The sequence below is a fragment of the Bacillus rossius genome, chromosome 3, assembly GCF_032445375.1.
Source record: "Bacillus rossius redtenbacheri isolate Brsri chromosome 3, Brsri_v3, whole genome shotgun sequence".
NCBI classification, from domain to species: domain Eukaryota; kingdom Metazoa; phylum Arthropoda; class Insecta; order Phasmatodea; family Bacillidae; genus Bacillus; species Bacillus rossius.
The window spans coordinates 131,262,088-131,287,033 of NC_086332.1; the positions used below are offsets into that span (position 1 = coordinate 131,262,088).

The 24,946-nt window shown below is 38.0% G+C and overlaps 1 protein-coding gene across 1 annotated transcript in view; it reads right to left on the reverse strand.

Annotated features, from left to right (window-relative positions):
- The window catches only part of LOC134531251 (multidrug resistance-associated protein 1-like), a 592,793-nt gene that overhangs the window by 147,305 nt on the left and 420,542 nt on the right, over positions 1–24,946 (reverse strand). The window contains exons 18-19 of the mRNA XM_063366941.1: positions 22,312–22,450; positions 15,559–15,712 (exon numbers count right to left, since the gene is read on the reverse strand). Of these exons, the coding sequence (XP_063223011.1) occupies positions 15,559–15,712; positions 22,312–22,450 (293 nt within the window). The remainder of the gene's footprint in view (positions 1–15,558; positions 15,713–22,311; positions 22,451–24,946) is intronic.

Genomic DNA, 24,946 nt, shown 5'->3' on the forward strand with positions numbered 1-24,946 from the left:
TATTTTATAAGATGTCCTGGTGGATCGTAAGACGTGAAGCATCTACAATCGATGCTAACATGCGAATGAAGCAGGGCTGGAGTGCTAGGGTGGGGGATAGCACAAGGCTCCGAAGAAGGGGAAAAAAATCGACAGCCGAACATGCAGTATTACAAATAAAAAAAAAGGAGTGGTCCTATCTGGGAACCAAACCCAAATCGTCTTGGTAGGAGAACAGCACTATAACCACTGAATAGCAACAGCCCACGGGAAGAAGTGGTTTTTTATTATTACAATAATACTTAGCTTTTGCTATTGAAAATATTATTACCTTCTTAGATTTGCGAGAAGCTGTTGCAAAATTTCTTCAGTTATAAAAAATTAACACCGTACTTTCTAGTACTTCACGTTATTATGTGACGTAGAGTAAGCGTAAGTTTTAGAAAATCACGCACATACACGCTAGAACTTTACCGCACACTTCAAATCCACTCCAAGAACTAGTCTCTGGAAGACGGGTTACTCAAGGCAGTAAACATGTCTTAAGAAATTTATGGTCGGGGGTAGTTAGGGACATTTCTATGACTCAACACGCCATCTCCCTCGCTCTTGATAGTAAGCCTGTTGTTTAGCCTCTTGAGGCCACCCATTGCAGCACGCACCAAGGGTAGAACAAAATGCAGCGCCTTCCTCACATAATCTAGTGTTATACACATGTTATCATCATCCAAAATATGAAAAATAAATACCGTTGGAAAGCTAAAGAATCATTCTACACTTTTATCTTAAGTGTTTCGTGAAATTGTCCCAAATTAAAATTTTAAACTTAAATATTCTTAACAAACTTAACATAAAATTGTAAAACTTGACATTCCTCAGCTAATATCTAGTTAACTGCTAATCTTAGAACAAAACTATACATAACTTTATTGTAGATAATAATATAAGGAATAAAACGATATAAAGAAAATTTGAGCGCGATGAATAACAACGGAGATATGAAGGGTAAACCAAATTCTTGCAAATCGGATGTTTAAGGGTGGGTAGGGGGGGAAGCACAGAGGGGAGGGGTGGGGACTTTTGGGAAAATATACCTCTAGTTAGGTCCTAACACTTGCGAAAATATCAGCTTGTCTCTAATTTTTCCCGACATAAAACCTTCTTTTCCTGGGCTAGAAAGAGAAACCTGCTAAACCTTCCCCTCCTCCGGGCACAATAGAAACGTATCGGCTGTGTGTTAGAGGGAGAGCGAGATACAATCTTCGATGTTTTGTTAGTTACCGCTAGATGGCAGGCCGCAGAGCGACCGCCAGCAACACCCTTCCCGTTTGAAGGCCATCTCGCCACTGACGAGCTGGAACTAAACTCCTGACCTCCCTACATAGTAACAGTCACCCACATAGGCATCTAGACTCTTTAATGATCATATGATACAAAATTCATTGTTTTCGGGCCTGTGACCGTTTTTTACCGTGCACCAATCGCCTTAAGTCGTGATGGAGACATTTTAAAATTAACTTATGTAAAGTTTTCAAAATTGAATAAAAAAAATAATAACTAAAATAACATAAATTACTTTTACTGTTTCATGTGCAAAGCGACCACATGAAACGGATTTCCATATAAATGTTTGGAACAGTAAATTTTTACCACTGCATGCGTTAAGATGGTATTGGAATTCCGGTTCATGAATTATAATTATTGCAATTTTGCCACTTTACATTAATTTTTTTAAACTTTGTATTTTGTGAATCAATATATTTTATAGTTGCATATTATTAAATAATCTTATATTATATAATTAGTATTGATTAATTAAATTTTCTGGCCTCCATAATAAGCAACTAATGGGTCGTCAACAAACAAATGAAAGAAAGCTAAAAATGCAAATTAAAAAAAAAGAGAGATTATGTTCCGTTTTATAAACTAAAATACATGTGCATTTGCATTACATTGTTTTTTTATGTAAGTTATTTTGGGTATTTTAGTAAAATTATAATTTTTTTTTAAACAAAAATGTATTTTCTCTTGTATTGGTTGGAATGGGTGAATTGGCAACAAATTTATTGGCATATCGGCATAATTTGTGAATCAGTACAGCTCTAGTATCTACTATACATATTTTCCTAATTTCTTCTTAAATTGTATAGGTACTTGTAAACCAAGCTCTAAATCTCACATGTTCAAGGGCAAGAAAACAAAGAAAAGGAAACTAATATTGGTGTATGTGCAACTTAATGTTTTAAAAGAATGGTTGAACTATGGACAGAGGTTTGGAACACGTGCAACAGTCTTTGCGACCAACTTGTGCTACACATCGACTAGGATATGTGGCTTCGTCGCACATCCTCTGTGGACTTGACCATTCCATTATCTACTAGCTAGACAACTCCCGCTGTTCCCCTGGCCGCGTCCCAAACAGGTACCCCGGACATCCCGGGAAGTGTGGCCACACCTGCTGGCTGCATGCCACTGAGACTAGCCGAGGTAGCAATGCCTTAAGGTTCCTATCTACCTGCATTTGAAGTTTGAAAAACATGTACATTGTTTTATGCACTTTTTAATAAAACTACCAGAGTAACAGATCTTAAATTATTTATCCGACAAGTAAAATTAAGTCTATCTGTTTCTATGTTTTTACATTTTATAATTTCGTTATGTAAGATACTAAAATTAATTGTTCAAAACAAGCAATTTTATGCCTGAATTCCCGGTTAATTATCCAAAATTTGTGAAATATGAAAAGATACAATTAAAGACAACATTGTTATGATCAAAATGATAGTATGAAGAAAAAAATCGGTCACAGCTTTGAATTTCAAAATATTCGCTTACGAAAATGGGATATTTTGGTGTTCTGTGTGTCCGACTTGTGCTGCCGAACGAAACACACACGCCAAGTTGGTGGCGAGGCCTAGAAGGGAGGGGATGGCACGTGTGGTCTGCCGGGCCAGGCTGTGCGGGAGGGTTGTTTCTGACCGTGGACATTGCCCCGAGCTCGCGTCAGCAACTGCCAGCTGTTGAGATATCTCATACCATTCCACACACGAGAATGTGGATGTTTTGAGAGGAAAACACTTCTAAATAATTATGTAATGTTTGTTTAGTATTCCACTACATGGCCATCTATGTAAAGTGAATATAAAGTATATAAATGCAGTGATTATATTAAATTAGTTAGATAACTATAGCAGAAATATTATTAGAAATAAGTAATTATAATGTTACACCCCTCGTGCCTCAACATTAAATTATTTTAATTTAATAAAAAAAAAAACCTTGGAAACTGCTGGGCAAAATATTAAGAAAAATAAATTTATTGACCAGAGGGGGCACGAGGCGGTGAACAAGACAATTTGGAACTCCCTGCACACAAGCAACTTGGGAGCTAGTGGATCATTAAATAAAATAAGGTAAATGATAAATAAATACACTACATAAGTAGCTTGGTCTATAGGTTCCCTGTTTTATTTAGAATGGTAAATTAAATCTTTTTTTTCTTTGTTTTGGTATTACAATTAAAGATATTAACACGTAACAAGTAGGAGGGCCGGCCCGATATTATTAATAACACGTTATATTATATTAATTACACATCATCACAGAAACCAAAAAAAAAATTGAAATATTCCACCGTATAAGATCCTTTGGTTGATTACAAAGATAATATTCTCATTGATTTTACATATTCTCGTCGATTAAGTTCTTAAGTCACTGGTCGCTGGTATGCAATTTATTCACTTAGTTCATTGTATGTAAGGGGGAAATATATTTTTAATATCACCCGGGTCTTCAAAGGATGACGTCGGGCCGGGAGGAAAACTCTTCTTAGGGGGAAAAGCAGCTGGAGGTCCTGCACAACATGATGGGTGTAATTTCGGCACCCAACTGTTGGACCCAAACAGGGTGTAGCTCCAGGACTCAGGAGATGTCTCGCGCCAACATTCAAATGGCGCGGACCGAGAATAGCGCGGATGACGCGACCAAAATCATCGATAAGTGAAATAAAAGAAATTAATAAAATTTTAACTAAGACATGACTTGTTCTAAATGTTCCTACTGACTGGCTACTGAATTTTTAGCTGGGATCACATCCCTTAAGACCGCTGACTACATATCTTATGCACACGTTTTCGTCGTTGCCGCGATAAGCCTGTTAGCACAGAGGACGCCGAGAAGACGTAGTAAGTAGCCGAAGTCAGAGTACCAAGTCTCGCAGTGGCGGACAAATCTCCTAATTAAAACGGACGGTCGGCCCTAGGGAAAAAGAGGGGGAAGGTTCGGCTCTGGACCCAATTTCAGATTTAATTTTCAGTAAATCTAACCATTGTAGACATTAAAAAACCCATCTTGCAAGTATGACTGGTCTACTGGTAATGTGCTGTCCTATCTTTCAACTGAAACCACAGGAGAGAGTGATGTTTACTACAAATCCTCTTCTTTCTTGCTTAATCCTTGTCACTAATGCCTAGCACAACACATATAATAACACAAAGGCATGGAAGAAAGCTGCAGGCTGCCCACTCTATGTGCGAGGGTTGAAGTGTCTTCAACAAATTCGTTGAAAGGCCATTATGTGACAGCCTGAACCACTCCGGCGGCACCTCACTGACTGCACTGTAACTAGTGACAGCATCGATTAACCCCTCCACCATCACCAGAATGTGTGTCCATAACCCCACCACTCACCAATTATCTAGTCACACTATCAAGTGGTTGTCTTATATGAGGGTGAAAATTTATTTTATGATTTCAAGACTGAAAAGCTAACCTTTTCTCATATGCTGGAAATGATGGTATCAATACCAAACACACATGAAGCAACACAGCCCCCAAAAAATTACCTTTCACAATTTTGAGTAAAAATATTGAAGTTACTGCAATTGATAATATATTTTCTCTCTTTCCTTTCATCACCAATTGTAGCAGCTTGAAAATAAACATCTTGTTTGCAAAGCTTCCTGGATCCTTCACTCTGACGAGCTCAGCTGTGATTATATTCAGCAGCACATTCTTGATCAAAATTTTCACTAAGAAGTTAAGAATATTAAAGGCAGAATGCAGTTTAATGCATCAACAAAAATGTTCAGACTGTAATAGTAGGGGGTGGTGCCTTAGTTGCTCTTTGGTTCCTAAGAAATCAGTGGAAGTGGACACACCATGTCAGCTAGCTAGAAGCATGGGTCAGATACACACTGGAAACAAACACAATGGCACAAAAGAAAATAACTAATATTTAGAAAATAAACAGTTACAATTTGTTGAAAATCACACTAAGATGCTCACATTAAAAGATTTTTACATTTCTTAGAAAAAACTGATTAGGTTTTCAAGGCAATTTTGAAACAGAGTCTATAGTTAATTATTAAAACTAATCAGCAACAGAAATAGATAAACATTAAAATTCATATAACAAGTTAAAAAAATGCTGATTCAAATATTTTGTTTTCATAAGATTAAGTTACGATATAAACTAAATAAAAAAATAATGGCTATGAGATATCAGACTCAATTAGAATACTTCCAAGTATGAACGTATATTAATTATTGTAATATCTAATTCACAAGCAATAATGATTTAATTTTGAGAAACAAATCTAATGAATTATGAAAAAGTTTTTAAGTCTAATTATTTACACTCAGCCTAATCAATGTTAACAGAAAGTCTGAAAAGTAAAACCTAACTAAGTAAAGGTTATGTTACTGGTGCTACCAAATACACTAGAACTAAATACCAATATGCTCTGTGCTATAAAAAAAAACTTATATGACAAACAACTAGCAGCAAGGGTGAAGTTAAATTATATAATTTTTATTTGGTGATTTTTTTTTTCACTTAGGTGTACAAGAAAATTTAAAGAATTACCATTTAATTGTTTAAAAATATTTTTCTAAGGAAAGGATAAGATTTCTTTGTCATCATTTCCATATTGGACACATCTTCTGAGATATACTGGACTAATGTGACAACGCCAGGTTGACTGCACAAATATCTTGTTGCTGTCTGGTACTTCATTCTAGTGTATTTATTTAGTGTTACTTGTAAGCAAATGTATTTTGTAAAAATATTTTGATGTACATTTTGGACAGTTATTAATTATTTTTCACCACTTGAGACTAATTTTCATTCATCATAGTTATTTTCTCCCCACAGCTTGGTAGAATGTTAACTGCCAAGCACAATCTCTGTTAACTTAATGCCTGCCCTAACTTTTTTTTTTGTAATTTACAATTCTGAAGTAATGACACCAATGAAGCAGCATGGTCATATGTTGGAAATAATGCTCTTTTTATTCTACATCAAATTTTAATTTGTGTGTGTGCAGACTGGCAACTGCACTTGTGTAACATTAAACACAATGCAACAAATTTATTACTATATCTACTAGGGCTGAGCCGATCACTAAATTTGCCGAGCATTCCGATACCGATCATTTGCGCCGATGATTGGCGCTGATCATTGCCGATCAGACAAATTAAGCTTGTTTGATGTTAATAATAAAAATCTAAAAAAAAAATTAATGAAAAAGTTACCATTTATTTAACACTTCTGACAGAAGACAATTTTTAAAAATGAACAATAATATAATGTAAGCTAAGTATTTCCGATTTCTACTATTTCTAGACCTTATCCCCCCCCCCCACACACACACACACAAACCAAAGTACCCATACGACACTTTTCACAGGTCTTGAAAATAAGTTCTTTATAATAGTATCTACAAAAGATTTTCCAAATAAATAACTAAATACTACTGCAATACTAAGAGTGCAACACAATATTCAATACACAAATTCAGTGACACATATGGTAATTCTTGATGAATTGATTTGAAAATAAACAGTATATTATGTGTTGATATTTAATATGCCATTGATTTTTTTTGGAACATGGAATCAATGGTTTCTTGCTTCGCAGTTACAGTTGGAGTGCATGTAGTGGACTCAGAAATTACTTCTGGTGAGCTACTTATGCTGGTTGAAGTTAACGTGGGACATGGTGAAAATTCACTTAGCAAAATTTTATTGTAATGGAATGAACGGAGATGCCTCGATAAAAATGTGGTTGTAAATCCCCTGCTGTTTGTACCACCACGAGATATACCCGCACCGCAAAACAAACACGTTGCTTTTACACTGTCTTTATGTGGCAGTTTAAAATATTTCCACATGAAACTACTTTTATGTGCCATTGTAACCAACAAACTTTTAAAGAATCACTAAAAACTAAAATAGACAACAAGTCATTGGACTATGACCATAGATAAACACACTACGGCATATATTAATACCAGCAGTGATCCAAAATGTGTTGCAATATTGAACTATCACTGGCATGTATCACAGTTTTTCTGCTCGTTCCCCCACGTACTGATATGCAATGGAACACATCCTAGAGGATATTAAAGTTGTTTAACCTGGAGGCGAATGTTTTGTTTTGTATTTTGTGGTCAACACAATATTCTATGGCTGTGGTTTCGTAAGTGCAATAAACGTAAGTTAAAATTAGAATTATTTCATAAAAATGAAAGTTTTTATTGTGAATTATTAAAAACTCTTAAAATAATGGTTTGGCATGTTTTAAAAACACCCATATGCAAATTAATACTGTAAAATCGTGTTTTTGTTGATACGTGATTGTAGGCCTACCTTATTTAGTTATTTTGTAAGTAAATTTGAAATGTACAACTTTGCATTTTTAAGCTTAATTCAGTATGTATTAATTTTGATTTAGTATGTAATGATCAGCGTTTGGTGATCGGTAAATAATTTGCAGATCGGTAGCGATGCCGATGTGTTAAAATCGGCCGATTATTGTGATCGGTGATCAGCACGGGTCCAGCCCTAATATCTACCTGTGAATGGACTGCACATTATATGGCGATTTTTGTTTAACAACAAGAACTGTAACCCTTAAAACAACCTTTTTTTTTTCTTTTTGAGTAAAAAAATTAACATTGCACTGTAAGGTTGAGTGTGTATGTAAATAACTAGCTTTTTCTGGTTTTTAATAAATGTGTTATGACTAAGTATAAATTGTTTAATTGAAATAGCTCAGCAGTGCACGTGAAACATCATGAAATGTACCGTTAAGTGATGTGGCTGTCTGCCACCCGGCTCAGGAAGAGGGGAAAATCTAAAAATAAACCAGCCACAGACTGATAAAGAGGTGGCGAAGGAAGAAACGGGGAGGTTGTCTAGCATGCAGCCATGCAGCCATGCAGCCATGCAGCAGTGTTTAAGGTTCTCCTTCCCTCTCTCACCATCCATTGTAAATGTCCATGAACTGGCAGCGTACACAATCATCATTTGTGATGCAACTGATCCAAACATTGTTTTTGACGTGAGATTTCCCACACTGCAACATTCCACAACAAAACTGCTGAAAAGAGCGTTCATTTTTTCATAGGAGAAACTGCCAACATGTCCTTTTTTCTCTCTTGGGAGAGACAAAGAACCATGCCGTTCAGTGTTTGGTACGCAGCAATAAGCTTCTTCAGGAGACAAATTTATGGTGCCATTCATATTCAAGGGCAACCCTTACAGTGAAAATGTTGCTATTTTTTTGCTCAATATTACAGATGTGACCCATACACAGGAGCAAGCCTTCTGCGTGTGAGTACGGCTCAAAAGAACAAAAGCCTACTCTTTCTTTAATATAGTGCTGCCAAGTATTACGGATTTTCCGTAATTATTACGGATTTTAACCTCTAACTACGGAATTACGGAGACGTCATTGTTTATTACGGAAAAGGGGAAATTAAATTTTATTTGGAATCGTAAGAATGATCTACGATACAATGCGTTGCTTGCTGTACGATAAATCACATAGCTCAACAGTGCGATAAATATGGTATAAAGAGCAGTAAATACTGTGAGGCTAACTTGGTATCTTAACAATGACCGCATACCAGTATGTCAAAAATTTCGGCACCACCCCGAAAAGCAGCACGTTAAATTCTGTTTTTTGCGGTAAATGTCATAGAATATGGGAGGAAGACATGGCAGCACTGTCCACTGTTGCAGGAAAACGAAGTGTCGTACACTTGTATGTGTGTACATGTATGATGTATGCCATTGTGTAGAAGAACAAAATATGAAGCTTGTGTCGGATTTGTGTGCATTAGCTAGCAAGAAGGTTTTGCAAAAGTTTCGTCGTAGTTATACAAAAGAATGGCCATGCCTTATTGCGTCGAAAATATCTGAGAACCATGTGTTTTGTAATGTGTGCAGCTGCGATTTTGTTATCTCGCATGGGGGACGAGACGATTGCAGATGCCACGTGGAGTGTAAAAAGCATAAAGATTATGGTAAAATACAAAGTGTTCATAAATCAATTTCATCTTTTTTTGTAAAGAGCTGTGTAAATGAAACTACAAACGCTGAATTGTTATTCACTTCGTTTCTTGTGGAACACAATATTCCGTTGGCAGTTTCTGACCATGCTGGTCATCTGTTCCGGGCTATGTTCCCAGACTCGGAAATAGAAAAAAATATGGTTGTGCAAGGACTAAAACTTCTGCATTAGTCCAGTATATGTATAGTCAAACAAAGGAAGAAATTGCCTCTGTGTTGAAAATGTCATCATTTCCTCTTTTTACTGCGGGTAGCACTGACCAGAATGCAGTTAAATTGTACCTTGTCGTAGTTTCATTTTTTAATGACAAATTAGGTAAAGTTTGCACTCTTCGGTTGTCGCTGCTTGAAGGCACCGATAATACAGGCGAAGGAATTTTTTCTGTCATAGATAATGAATTAACTTCCTTGGATATAAGTTGGAAAAACTGTGTTGCCTTTTCTGCAGACAATGCAAACACTATGATAGGATCCAACAAAGGGGTATTCTCATTTTGCAAGGCCAAACACCCTTACCTAATTCTTCAGCGCTATTCTTGCCATTTAATTCATTTGGCAGCACAGAAAGCTTCTACCCAGCTCAGTATAAACATCGAAAAGTTTTTGGTTCAGGTGTTATATTTTTTGGACAAAAGCAGTAAGCAGTAAGAAATTGCAACACGAACTCAGTGGGAATAAACCACATAAAATTTTGAAGTGTGTAAACACTAGGTGGCTTTCACTTCTAGAAAGTGTCATAAGAGTTTTGGAACAGTGGGGCCTCTCAAACTGTTATTTTGTGAACCCGACAGTAAACTTACTGCTGCCACTTCTCAGTTTGAGAGCATCAAGTCACTGATGCAAAATCCTTTAACCAAACTCTACTGTCTGTTTCTTGAAAACACTGTTCCTGTTTTCAATGCTGTTAATGTTTTTTTACAACAACAGGCTCCTTCCTGGCATTCACATCCAAAGACGTAAATTGCAAGGTCTTCTTAGAGATTTACTGGTCAGATTTGTTAAGCCATCAGCTTTGCTGTTAGGCTCCAAATCAATCACTGATGTTAACTTTAAGAAGAGGAAATTCCAGAAAGATGATACCGATTTAGTTATTGGTGCCAAGTGTAGAGCAGAATTAACAGCTTCAACAAGCCAGTCTGATAGCCAGACATTTTATTCTTCTGTGCGGGCCTTTTATGTTTCATCAAGTAGTTACATTTTGGACAAATTTCCTTTACATGATGAGTTTCTGCAGCATGTTGAAGTGTGTGATATGTCATTGAGAAAAACTGCATCTTATTCCTCTGTTCTATATTTTGTCGAGAGATTTCCAAGACTTATAAATGTTTCAGAATTGGATATTCTGGAACAAGAATTTGTTGAGTATCAATGTGATAGTTTCTCAAGTGATATCCTAGAGGAAAAAAGAATGGATGTTGTCTGGTACAAAATCTCAAATATTAAAATTAAAGTGGCCAACTAAAGTACAAAACTCTCCCTAAAATTATATTAGCCCTGTTGACAGTCCCACACAGCAACGCATAAACACAAGGAATATTCAGCAATGTCCGCCGCATTCAAACTGAATATACAGTGTCTCTATCAAATTCTACTGTAGGCGCTCTGATGGTAGAGAAAGTGAAAAATAAATTGTACAGTGAGGTGTGCTACAAAAAAAAATTCACCAACAAGGAACTCGAAGAAGCTAAACATGCTACTGGGAACTTCCTTACCAGTCGCAGTGATATGTAGAAAGGTATGGATGTGTCCGATTTCCGTTTTAACATAGCCTTGTGATTGTGTATTACACTCAATTTTTATTTTTTCATGTTTATACCTGAAAACGTATTTTATAATTTTATGAATGTATTAGTGTATGTGGACAATTTTGAATGTTTGCAATTAACTTGGGGATGAAATTTTGCCGCTCCTGATATACGCATATTTTATTTGCATTACTATGATTACTGATGGGTGTGTTCAGAGGTTGGCAGCACTGTTAATAGCTATTTACTTACTTCATTGCCTATTTACCTGAGCCTAATTAAAATAGTACAATTATTTATACCAAACATAAATATTTAAGATGCCAATGTGTGTCATAGAGGCATGCCAATGTTTATATTACGCCATCATGCAAGTCAGCATTTTGCAGCATCTCTGGCCAGAAGCTTTCAAAACACTTAAAGGTTTAAGGATTCACTTACCCAAAGTCATCCAGTGATAAAAAGTATGAATGTAAATTAGAGATGGATCAAAAGTCAAGAGAGTCAAGCGAATAGCTTCAGCTTGATTCAGCTCAAAAGTAGAGTTTGTTGTACTAGACTGAATTTTCTTCAAACGTGGTACACATTATAACATGAGTAATGAACATACCACTATATTGCAAAAACTTTCCAGTAAAATTGACAGGTGTATCAGAGAGTTAGCTGTGAGCCATCGAAATGGACAGTTGGATTGATTAACAACTATTATAGCCATGAAGTGACTTGAAAAAAGTATGGCGCGGCCATCGGGTGAGACAGCGTTTTTCATGATCTTTGAGACAGGACCATTATCGCGGGCCAACTTCAATACTCTATATGAACTGTTAGATATATAGTGTGACGAGTGGTATAGCAAGGAATCATCCATTTAAAGATTGCTACAACCATGATGGTAACACGTCCCTTCTGCCAAGAGTCGGAAGTATTTGACTGTCCGCCCTCTGGGGCCAGCCACTAGGCATCTGCAAAGCTTCGGAAATTACGAATATGAATCGAATATAAAAAAATTTGCTTCCAAATATCGAATTGAGTAACAAATGAAAAATATAAAAACATACAAAATTTTGAGGTTATGTTTTCAAAAACTAAAATATTTTAAATTACAATCAAGCACCAAGACTCAAATACATGAAAATAATACACCAATTCACATATGAATTCTAAAACAAGAACTAGTGAAACATTATTGCACATTCTCGTGAGTATTTAATCATCACTCTGAATTTTGTTTCCTGTTATTGCTAGCGAATGACAGCGAATATAAAAATAAGGGCCATTAAAACTATAAAAAAAAAGCTTTGGCTTGCAGGATTACCAATACCATCCCAAATTATCTGCGCCAGGGTGTGTTCGATTTTCTCAATACTTCGGGGTTCAAATACCACAATCACGAGACGTTTCTAATATCGGGTTATAAATTATGTTCAAATATGTAGAGAGCGTCACAGCAGCAACGATTCTAACAAAGGTGATCATGTTTAAAATTATTTTCAACAGCGCATACATCTACGAAATTTTTTTTTTATTTTGCTGCCAAACAAAAGGAAATTTGGTACCTCTGACTGACTAATATTTTTTAAACACGAAACAGTATAATAACAGAAAACTGTAAACAGACATGTATGCCGATTTTCGCATTACTAAAATAATCAAAATTCAAAGTTTTACTAAATAGAACACATTTTCCAACTTAGATATTTGTTGCTGGCTTAACTAGTTGTTATCCCAAAGGAAAACCCGGCCCGAAAATCCACAGGTGATGGTAGTGTATATTATTACTTACCAAATCTTCACCTAATCACAACTCCGTCATTCTGTGATCCGTGTGTGCCGGTAGACGTCAGCGATGATAATTTTATTGCCCTTCCCCCCAGTGCCGCCAACAAACTTTCAATAATTCCCGATTGTAAGTTAATTTTTGAATACGAAATACCACTAGATGGGGAACAAAACTCTTTGTCAAAAGAAAAATCAGCTCTATTTCCCGCTAATCAGGATAAGAATATTAATTTCGCTAAACAAAACTTTCAATAGGCCATATTTAGCGAGAAAAAACTAAATAGATGAATTCCCGAAGAGGTAGTTGTTCACTAACCATGAGACTACTAGCGCCATTAATCCGTACGAATTCCGTTGCGCGACGCGCGTCACTCTAATCTCTGGCGTCACATAACCAACTTAAACAACAGTCGCCATTCGCCATTGCGGTAATTTTAACCGTAAATGGTAAACAAATACATAGTTTTCGGTTCGTAAATGATAAGAAATAACTTTGCAAATAGTATAATGGTAAATTATTTTACCGAAAGTACTGTAAATATAGGTGGAAATTGATACTTAGGTAAGTACTGTTCAATGTTTATGAAACTTACTGTATTTGTTTACTTTATTCTTATTTGTATGTTTTTTTCGTGTGTGGTTAGTATTAAATTATTAAATCCTATAATTTTTCAATGAATAATTGAACTTTCTTCCCGAAAAGTACCGTAAACAAACATGGAAATTTGTTAGGTATAGGTAATTATTCAATGTTATAAGTTTGCAGTAGGAGACCAATGATTGGCTCAAATAATCGACTACGTTTTGCCGATCATTATGATCGGCAAAATTAACAAAATTGGCCGATTATTACGATCGGGGATCGGCATTGGCCCAGCTCTAGGGAGAAAATAACCGTTTAACCCGAATATACGTCTAGTCTCTTCGCAGATCTTTTTTAAAAAGCATAGAACCATTCAAACATTCTAACAAAAAATAAAATTTATTTGGACAACCAACGACGAAGCAATTTATATAAAAAAAACCTAGTAGGAGAAAGGAAGAAGATGACAGTGCTAAATTTTAAATTTTAAACTTATAAAATTCATAGAAGACATGAATAACCAATCAATACTTTCTCTACTGATATTTAAATCATAAAATAAATAAAATTTAGGCTTCACTCGCACGTATTCCAGAAATATAACTCATGTACATAATTTGTTACATTAATTAAAATCAATTTATTTATCTACAAAGGAATTGAGCGTTTATAATATGTTGTTTTTTTTGCAAGTGATGAACCAATGTAAACAGGTAAGATTCAATGGCAAAATTTTTTTAAATTTCTTTCTAGCAGTTCAAAATGTAAATGCACACTGTCAATAGTTACCAAAATTAATAAGCCCACTTGATTTTAACACTATTCAAAAATTATACTAAGTTTAAGATAAAAATAACTTCCAAAAAGTGCAACTGTACCATAAAAGCTCGAGAACTTTCAAGTAGGCTCGCTCGAGTTTGGTTCGAAGTAAAATTCTTAGGCTCACCGACCTCTAGTAGCTAGGCATTACCTCGCAATACATGCCACTCAGGTAGCAAGTGAGAGACTTTTCTCTTCAGCAGGAAATACCATCTCCCGTCGAAGAGAAAACTTGCTCCCAGAGCATGCAGAACAACTAATTAATTTGCATGACTGACTTACCAAACAGGCCTAAAGTGTTTGTGTCTTTGTAGCAATGTAAACCAAATACTATAAGAACAACCATAGACCATACAATTTAACAGATATGTAGGCCTATCTATTTAGTAGGCTAACAATGATAATGGTTTCTTTTTTATTTCCATACTTTTCTCAAAAGTTCTCACATTTTATTACTCCATCACAGTAAATTTATATACAATAAACTTAAAAAAAAACTAACTTAAACTCGACTCGATACTCGCGAGTATTTTAGCAAACTCGCTGGAGCTCGACTCGAGGTGAAAATCCTCTGCTCGCAGACCCCTACTGAATAGACATTTAATAGAAACTTGAAATATGATCACAAACTTCTGAACATCAAATATTTCTGGCTATGGTCAAAATATAAGGGGTGCGAGGCTTATACAGCTTAATATGGTATATATTCACATTCTATGATTTAAATGAAAATATATGAAATCTGGGTTTACAATCTAATAAATACATTTCACTGACTTGTTTAAGAAATCTGTTAACAAAAATCATCACTTAAATTCTAGCTATCCAGTTAAAACTGACTACTCTGTAGAAATTTTTTTATCTGACTAGCTATCAATTTTTTTTATTAGGAAATATGAAGAAATTCTTTCATACATTCAATCAAACATGATAAAAACATTCACAGTAATAATTCATTTGCATTGAAAAAAATATAAAACAAACACATTTATTAATGAAATTAAAAAAAAATACAGTATTTTCGTTTTGAAACAACAGAAAATAAATAAAAAACTAATTGTCCTTATTTATAAAAAAACTTCAATATTATTAAGAAAAAATACTTAAATAATAAAATTTATATTTAAAAAATAATATTAAACTATGACCAAAATATCTCATGCATTGCAGATGGAATAGGGATAACTGGCCATTAAGATAAAATTTTTGAAACATAAAAGAACAAAATCAAATATGGAGACTGAAATGCAAGTGGTAGAGCAGGAAGATTTGAGGTGAGAGTGGCAACGAACTTACACTGCCCACTTCAGCCTTCTCCGCCTCTATGAGCTTCCTGCCGACGACCGGAGCCGGCTTGTCCCCCGGCGCCGGGACTTTGTTCAGGTGACTGCGACTGCCACTGCGACTGGCAGACAGCGTGCCGGACTTGGTGCTCGCCACAGAGAATCGTCTGTCACACATCATGCTTCTGCTGCAGATACGTACTCCTCCACATGACTGACAATTTGTTACTGTGTTATAAGTCTTAGCTTTATTAAGCATTAAAGTATTTGACAACTAACAAAAATAATTATGTCAACATAAATAAGAGTTGTAATTCAGCTAAGGGCATTGTCTATCAGGGCACACATAAGGTGTGCAGAGCTTCAGAAGAAACTCCACAATTTAAAAACCTGCTCAATATCAGAGTGGGCTCTGTTTATGAAAAGCATTTAAGCATATACTCAGGATAGATGAGTAGTTCTGTTTCTGCATTTTGTTTTTAAATTGTATTACATTGCATTACACCTTCATATTCAGTTTTACACCATTTCACACCTGTCCTATGCATGACGAGAAGACTGTGTGCCAGTTCAAAGCCTTGCACTTAAAGAATACGCTGCGCTAAAAACATCAGTGAGCATCACACTTATCATCCCACCTACTAACACAGATGCACCCCTGACTAGGCGGGCCCCTTATTCCTTGAATTTACCTATGACCATAGTAATTATTAATTCACATACAAGTAAAAATGTCAAACATATATAAGAAAGTACAAACTGCAAAACCATGACACAATTAAACCAAAGTTTCAATGTCACTCCAGTTCAATGGAAATGGAGAGTTCTGTTAGTGTTGGAACACGTCAAGCTACACAGAACTTTGACACAAGCCGAGGGCTGGCCCCGCCTGGTGGCGCCGGTCTGCCGTTTGCGAACAGGTTCTGAGCAGAGGGTGTGCATTAGCAAGCAGCCTTGCAATAGGAGGGAAGGCAAAACAATCCTTTTCCCCTCACATTTCATGACATGAGTCTAGGAACCCGGGAAATTCGCGACTCGCGAATTCGCGAAAATTGTTAAAACCATTTAAAATGTTGTTAAAAATATTAAACACATTATAAAAATGATTTAGTATGTTTTTGAATCAAGATATACTCGCGAATTTGTTAAAATTCGGTAGTACCCACGAATTTCTGTATGTATTCAAGATTATGTGCGAATTTTTCGGATCCATGACAGAAAAAAAAAGCTTGTGCAGGCGCGAGACGGTTGTTTACTACTTATCCGTCAACAATAGCAGGTTGCAATAGCCGGGTGTGTGGAAGGGGGGAAGGCAGCGGCGGAAGATGAACAGTGAATGTGTGACAGTGTAAAAGGAGAGCAGGCGTAGTGCCAACTCGGTCCAGTCAGGTTTGAATAGTCGTAGGGTGGACACATATTCGAAACGTTCGTTTATATATGCGGATATGTCGCCCAAAATAAACATTGACGAAAGAGTGAAACAGTTTTCCCAAGATGGAATGGTTAAATCTCAAAATATTATGATATGCCGTTTTTGCAATAAAACAGTGGCGTGGGAAACTTCCGACGGTGTGAAGAAACACATACGAAGTAATGAAGCCGTCAAGAAAGGAAAACGGCAGAAAACGATGTTTGAAGCTGTCGAAGGCGCCAAGGAAGCGAAGGTACGGTAGTGTTACACGATATAATGCTGGCATGCATTCAGTATCTTTCACCAATATTGGAAATGTATATCACAGAACCATTAACAAATCCTTTTAATTTTTTAGTGTTTTATAAAAAAAGTACGTCACTTCAGAAAGACAAGTAGCTACAGTAAACTCTCGGTTATCTGGGCCCCGGAATATCCGGTTTTTAGGTTATCCGTGCATGAATTTAGATTAATTAATAGTTATTCTGAAGCTGTAAAAAAAATGACATCGCTCCAACGTACATATTTATTTTCTTGGCCGTTTAATATTTTTAACCACTCTGTCTCTGTGTCAGAAAGCTGTTTGGTCTAACCTTTGTGTCATCCTCCCTTTCAGATGTCACATTTGTCACTCTTTAAACCCGAGGAGGATACCCTTACTTCTACTCCCCCACCCCCCTCCGTTGCCTCTTCTGTTTGTTTGTTTGTTTCACGTGTTACTTTCCGCTCGGCCCAGCAACACGGCAGGCGCCTGGCGAGTGACATGTCTGGCTGGCATTCGGCTGGAAGAATGGCCACGGGTTGTGAAAAAGGGTGGGGGGGAACCTTGCCTGAATTTATGTGTGCATTGTCAGCACAATCTTATCTTGCGCAGTGCTAACTTTCTCTCTTCCAACAACTGTTGTAAATGACCGTGAACGAGCAACCTACGCGAAGGACACGACAGGTTTTCATGATGCAAACAATATCGTTTTTCTCTAGCGACAAGGAACTGTAAAGATTACCTTGCCGCCGAGTTGTAGGAAAAATAAATACAAGAAACAGTGGGAGTGGGTGACTGCCGTGTCGCCAGCAGACGGAGAAAGACCACATGGCGAGGCAGTGCCCTATTTTTTTAAGCCGAGACACTAATTCGAGGGTGGCTCTTACAGTGAAACGAATTATCCTGTTTTTTTTATTTTTTAAATTTTTTACAGGATTTCAATTATCCGGGCATCGACGGGTCACAATTAAAATGGATAATTGGGAGTTTATGATAAAGCTGCCAGCTACATAATTTTGCTACTTAGTGCTAAAGCACAGTTTAAATAAACCTGCATGTCCTTTTGTTAAAGCCTAGAGTTGTATATTTCTGTTAAAAAAAAATATATAAAAATACTAAGTCCATGTTTTACTTTTAGGTTGCTAAAATGGACTTCATCACATCGACAGTGGAAATGATGGTATCTGCAAACATACCACTTGAGAAAGCAGATCATCCAGCATTCAGGCAGTGGGTGAAAAAACAAATAGTTGGTGGTGGAGACCTGCCTAGCAGTGATACCTTACGCTGAGATTACCTGCCACATTTAGCAAAATTTAGAAAGGACAAAGTGGTTACAGCACTGAAAGAAAAGAGTGTTGCCATAATATCAGATGAAACTACAGACAAGTTATGTTGTTTTGCTCTCTACAGTTGAGCCTTGTGACTCTCAACAACAGTATGTTGCAGCTGTAACTTCATTAGAAGCTATAAATGGCAGGACATGTGCTAGAGCTATTTCTGATGCCTTGCAAGATATGGATGTTGGCTACGATCAGGTGGTGGCATTTGTAAGTGATGCAGCTTCTTACATGACATCTTGTTTTGATGGTCTTTCCATATTGTTGCCTGATTCAGTTGTTCAAGTGCAGTGCTGGGCCCATAAAGTGAATCTTCTTGGAGTCCTCATGAAAAACAGTCTTTCAGAATTGAACCAAGTTGTAATATCTGTGAAGCAGATATTTTTAAATGCCATGAAGAAACGTTATGCTTTCCAGCAGTTTTTGCAACAGGAAGGCTCTAGTGCTGGATTTTTCCCTGTTCCTGTTGTAACCAGATGGAACTCCTGGTTGACAGCAGTTGAATGGCTTTCTGATAACTGGGAGATCTTGTTTGCTTTTCTGCAGTCAGAGACAGCAAGGGAGAACAATTTCAATGGTGGTTCATCTCATCCACAGACCCTTGGCGAAGAGGAACTTGGAATGCTGCATGTACAATCACTCTTTGTGAAATCAGTCAGTTCCCTCATTAAACCATTCTTGGTAAGCTTGGAAACTAATTCTAAGCCTATGGCTTCAGAAGTCTATCCAAAACTCCAGTTTGTGAGGAGGAGACTGCAAATTTTTGGTGAAGGTGTCTTCAGTGATGAAGTGAAGGAAAGTTCCAACAAGCTCAAGAGTCTCCACAAAAGAAAAACCAGCGAATTGTTTAAAAAAAACAGCACAACACATGTCGCTGAAGCTGGACAAGTTAATGGCAGAGGATACTGCTCGCAAGTACTTGCAACCAGTTGCAGAGTTGTTTCACAAGCAAAATATACTCACTCAGGATGTTACTAGCAACAAACTTAAAGTTCTTTTTTCAAAAGTTCCATCACTTAAAGAGATAGAACTTGATCAGGGTGTACATGCATATGCTGAACTCGCAGAGCTATTGAGAACACACACCAATCTTAGTGTATTTGAAGCACTAAATTCAATGCAAGATGACCACTGATCCTTTGTGGTAGGTGCTTTAAGAGCTATATGGATGCCTGTGTCAAATGTGGATTGTGAGCGCTTCTTCTCACAATTTTCTGGTGTTCTCACAAATAGGAGAACAAATCTAAGTCTAACCAACCTTGAACTTCTGTCTTCCTATGCATATGAAGCCTTTGTATGAGGTTCTGGAAGTTGTCATTTAAGTATACGTATTTACAAGTGTGTATTCATTTTAAATGTCTGCTTAAGCTACATTATTTTATTGATTTGCTTGTTAAAAATGTGAATTACCTTAATGCGCATGAACACTGGTTTAAAAATTGGTTTTAATTTTTTTTAAATTTATTTAAAATTGGATATATGTAAGCTTTTATGCAGCAAATTTAAACAGCCTTTTCGATTTATTTTGATCTTGTATACATTTGCTACTCAAGAAATTTGCATTTTACTCAAGAATATTGGTAATTTTACTGAAGAATTTTTGCTTTCCTCACTCAAGAAATTTGGCAGGTGCTATTCAAGAAATTCCCATGACCCTAGAGACATGACCTAGCATTCTCTGCCTACAGCACAACACCCATAATGGCTGTATGGCAGGGCCGGTGCAAGGGAAATTGGCGCCCTAGGCGAAAAACCCTGTGTGCTGCTCCGCCCCCAGCTACTTGGCACCCCAGGCGGTTGCCTAGTTCGCCTGTGTGGATGCGCCGGCCCTGCGTGCTGCTCCGCCCCCAGCTACTTGGCACCCCAGGCGGTTGCCTAGTTCGCCTGTGTGGATGCGCCGGCCCTGCGTGCTGCTCCGCCCCCAGCTACTTGGCGCCCCAGGCGGTTGCCTAGTTCGCCTGTGTGGATGCGCCGGCCCTGCGTGCTGCTCCGCCCCCAGCTACTTGGCGCCCCAGGCGGTTGCCTAGTTCGCCTGTGTGGATGCGCCGGCCCTGCGTGCTGCTCCGCCCCCAGCTACTTGGCACCCCAGGCGGTTGCCTAGTTCGCCTGTGTGGATGCGCCGGCCCTGCGTGCTGCTCCGCCCCCAGCTACTTGGCACCCCAGGCGGTTGCCTAGTTCGCCTGTGTGGATGCGCCGGCCCTGCGTGCTGCTCCGCCCCCAGCTACTTGGCACCCCAGGCGGTTGCCTAGTTCGCCTGTGTGGATGCGCCGGCCCTGCGTGCTGCTCCGCCCCCAGCTACTTGGCACCCCAGGCGGTTGCCTAGTTCGCCTGTGTGGATGCGCCGGCCCTGCGTGCTGCTCCGCCCCCAGCTACTTGGCGCCCCAGGCGGTTGCCTAGTTCGCCTGTGTGGATGCGCCGGCCCTGCGTGCTGCTCCGCCCCCAGCTACTTGGCGCCCCAGGCGGTTGCCTAGTTCGCCTGTGTGGATGCGCCGGCCCTGCGTGCTGCTCCGCCCCCAGCTACTTGGCGCCTCAGGCGGTTGCCTAGTTCGCCTGTGTGGATGCGCCGGCCCTGCGTGCTGCTCCGCCCCCAGCTACTTGGCACCCCAGGCGGTTGCCTAGTTCGCCTGTGTGGATGCGCCGGCCCTGCGTGCTGCTCCGCCCCCAGCTACTTGGCGCCTCAGGCGGTTGCCTAGTTCGCCTGTGTGGATGCGCCGGCCCTGCGTGCTGCTCCGCCCCCAGCTACTTGGCGCCCCAGGCGGTTGCCTAGTTCGCCTGTGTGGATGCGCCGGCCCTGCGTGCTGCTCCGCCCCTAGCTACTTGGCGCCCCAGGCGGTTGCCTAGTTCGCCTGTGTGGATGCGCCGGCCCTGCGTGCTGCTCCGCCCCCAGCTACTTGGCGCCCCAGGCGGTTGCCTAGTTCGCCTGTGTGGATGCGCCGGCCCTGCGTGCTGCTCCGCCCCCAGCTACTTGGCGCCTCAGGCGGTTGCCTAGTTCGCCTGTGTGGATGCGCCGGCCCTGCGTGCTGCTCCGCCCCCAGCTACTTGGCGCCTCAGGCGGTTGCCTAGTTCGCCTGTGTGGACGCGCCGGCCCTGCTCTATGTGCAACTACCATGTAATAATTGACATAAATTACAATAACCAATTATCCTTTTTACTAAAGAGGCTTGTTTTGGCAACAAGGAGATTTTACATATGCATTCATGGGGTATGGCTTTCCTCCAATGACATGTCAGTTTGTAAATAAAATCTAATATTTCATTATAAGAAAGTGTCATGTTCATGTAAGAAAACGTTGCACACATACTTCATTGGAAAAAAGTCAATTTTGGGTTTGGAAAACATATTCTATAAAAAAATATATATATATTTTTTTAAAGCAAGCTGGAAGGTCGCAGAATCAAAAGTAAAATTTTACATAAAATATATTTCACAGAGAAGACAAATACAAAGCCATAAAAGTTTCAATTCTTTACAAAGGCATAAAAGAATTCAACATGATTAAAATGTAATAATTTGAAAACTCAATACTATGCATACATTGCATACATTGCGTGGTTGTATCACACAACACAATAATTTCCAAAGATTCATTCCCCTGCAAAAAGATAACTAAAACTTATTGACCCAAAGTCTCAGTAATACATACAAAAAGACCACATCCTAAACATATGAATGGAATGCATACAATGATAAAGAAATTCAAAGAACCAAAAAGCACAGACAAAATTCCAATGAAAGCAGAGATGTTTAACTAACCGTCTCAGCGACTGGGTGTCTCCAATGGACCCGGACAAGCTGCGCGACTCTGAGACCTTCGATATCGCTCTGCTCAGCTTGCGCTGGAACTCATCTGTGCCAAGGTCACCCTCCAACTGCTGCTTCAGCTCTTCAAAGTCTGCGCAAGACAACACATTATCCTGCGTGTCATCACTATACGTACGTTCACAGCTTGCTTTCATAATTAGCATCCTTATGTTACGTAGTTAACGTTAAAGAGACCAGTTGCCAGCAAGGCTAGAAGACTCCATGTCTCTTTTCAAATGGAATAATGAGTTTTCCACTTCCGGTGCTGTAAAAAGTAGAGGCAAACGAGTACTTAAAATTCAAGTCAAGTCCAGTTTTAAATACTTGACTCAGACATAATTTATAAGCTAAAATAAATTCTAGGGAAACCTTACTGTTACAAACCTGTAATACAATGTAGTTCAGTAGAAAACAAGATTGTTGAGGCTAAAATTATTTAAGAGGCATTGGTTGCAAATCAAGTACTGTACTTTGACATAAGATGCTATGTTCTCCCACCACATAATTTAAGTTGAAAATGTACACAACAAATTACAGAGTGACAATCCACCAACTTTCATTTTATTCCCCAAGTATTTTGGTTGGTTTACCTTATAGTATTCATTATTATTTTTTTACATTCACCTTTACTACAGAAAAAAAGTTTATAATTCCTTTGGGAGTGTTATAGTGATAATTTTGTTTAATTCACTTTTATAATAATTATTTCTTAAAATGGCTACCGTACAATTACTCTTTCTAAGACAAATTTTACCTATACCCTGCTTCATAAATAAATAACAAAACCCATGTAACACACATCTAATGTTCACTGTTTGCCTGGCTGAAATACTCTACCTGAACTTGAAGTGTCTCTTAATTTCTGTGCAGTTACAAGTTTCTAAAACAGTTAATACTAGTGATTGGTTGAATTCAAATTTTCTCTAATCTGAACCTTCAACCTGAATCTCAAAGAGTGCCTCGAATCCACCCCTAAAATCGGAATCTAGATTTCAAGAGTCAAATATAAATAATGTACAAGAAATAATAATTTTAACAACTATCAAATACTTCTTCGTAGCACTTGTCTGTTGCGGAGATTAAGATAAATTTTAAATTGGTAATTTCTTTTGATTTTACAGTATTTTAAATGTCGCTAACCTGTACCTAATTTACAATATCACATTAATATGTATTCATAACTAACTTCACATTTTGATAAAATGATAAACTACTTTTTTAAGGTTTTCCCCAATGAAACACAGCTTCTCTTCGGAATATCTGATTGTTTTTACAAAATTAAAAGAGTTTTGGGTTTCAGAAACTAAGATCATCTCCACAATTTTCTTAAATTAAGCCAAAAAATTAAAACAACTTACTATTGAATCATTAAAACATAAGGTAGAATCTAAATGAAGCGTACACCAAATCCATCTTTTGGTATAAACAGGGCAGACCCTACATAATGTATACATTTCTAGATTTTGTAGTATACAGTCAAACCTCTATCTATCGAACTCGCATGTATCGATTGTCCGTGTTTATCGTATACTTTCTACGGTCCCGGCAAAATTGCCATACAACTAAGGTTAAAAAAGTCCGCTTGTACCGATGTTCGAATTATCGTTTTGTCCGCATTGATCGTACAAAATATGTGGTCCCGTCATTATAAATTATAATATATGATCGTTTAACCATAAAGATTTTGCAGAAATAACCATTTCTTGGACAGAAACCGTCATAAAAACAGTAACGATTGTATATAGAAGTAGTAAAAATCACCTTAAATCTCCAGCCAAGTAATAAGACAAATGAACAATAGCTTACGAAGAAATATGGATGATGTACCATAACTACAGTACAAACCCAATTGTTATCTTACGATAATTACCATAAAAAGAACTAAAGATTCTTTGTAGATACCATAATACTACAGAAGCACGATAGCTACCACATTTGCACTATAGTTACCGTAACAACCGAGATGTATATTTACAGTGATGGTAATGTATTTATTTATGACATATTAAAATTAAAGAACATTATTGAAAAAAAAAAGCATGTTAAATTTTTATATGTACGGTTGGCACATGTTGCGAAGAAATAATGTGATCTGAAAGAATGCAGTACTACTACGAAAAGTGAAAAGGGTACTCGTGGATTTTTAGGTTATGGCAGTCTCTCTCGTTTCTTCAGTAATATCAGCCGAAAATTAACAAGTGTAGGGGCTAAACATACATTTAACATATTGTAACACGTTTTCACATATCATTAACAATTATTTCTTAGTATAACATATAAGATTTCTAAAATGTTAGTGCAAACAAATGAGAAGAGAGGTTAGTATTGTATTGTTACGAACTGGGAAGCAGGGCTGCGACGCGTGACACATACCTCAGCAAGCCCTCCAGCGGACATCTGGCCCGGGCGTCTCACAGAGCCACTGATGTCATGCGCGGATTTGCGTGGCTTGACCTATCACCCCTCCCACCTTCCTCCGCATCATCCTTCTTTGGCTCTGTTATCTATCGCGGAGCGGCCTTGGGGATTCTGTGGGCCGCCGCGCGGAGTGGCATTAATAAACACCGCTTTTCTGGACTTTTTGGGC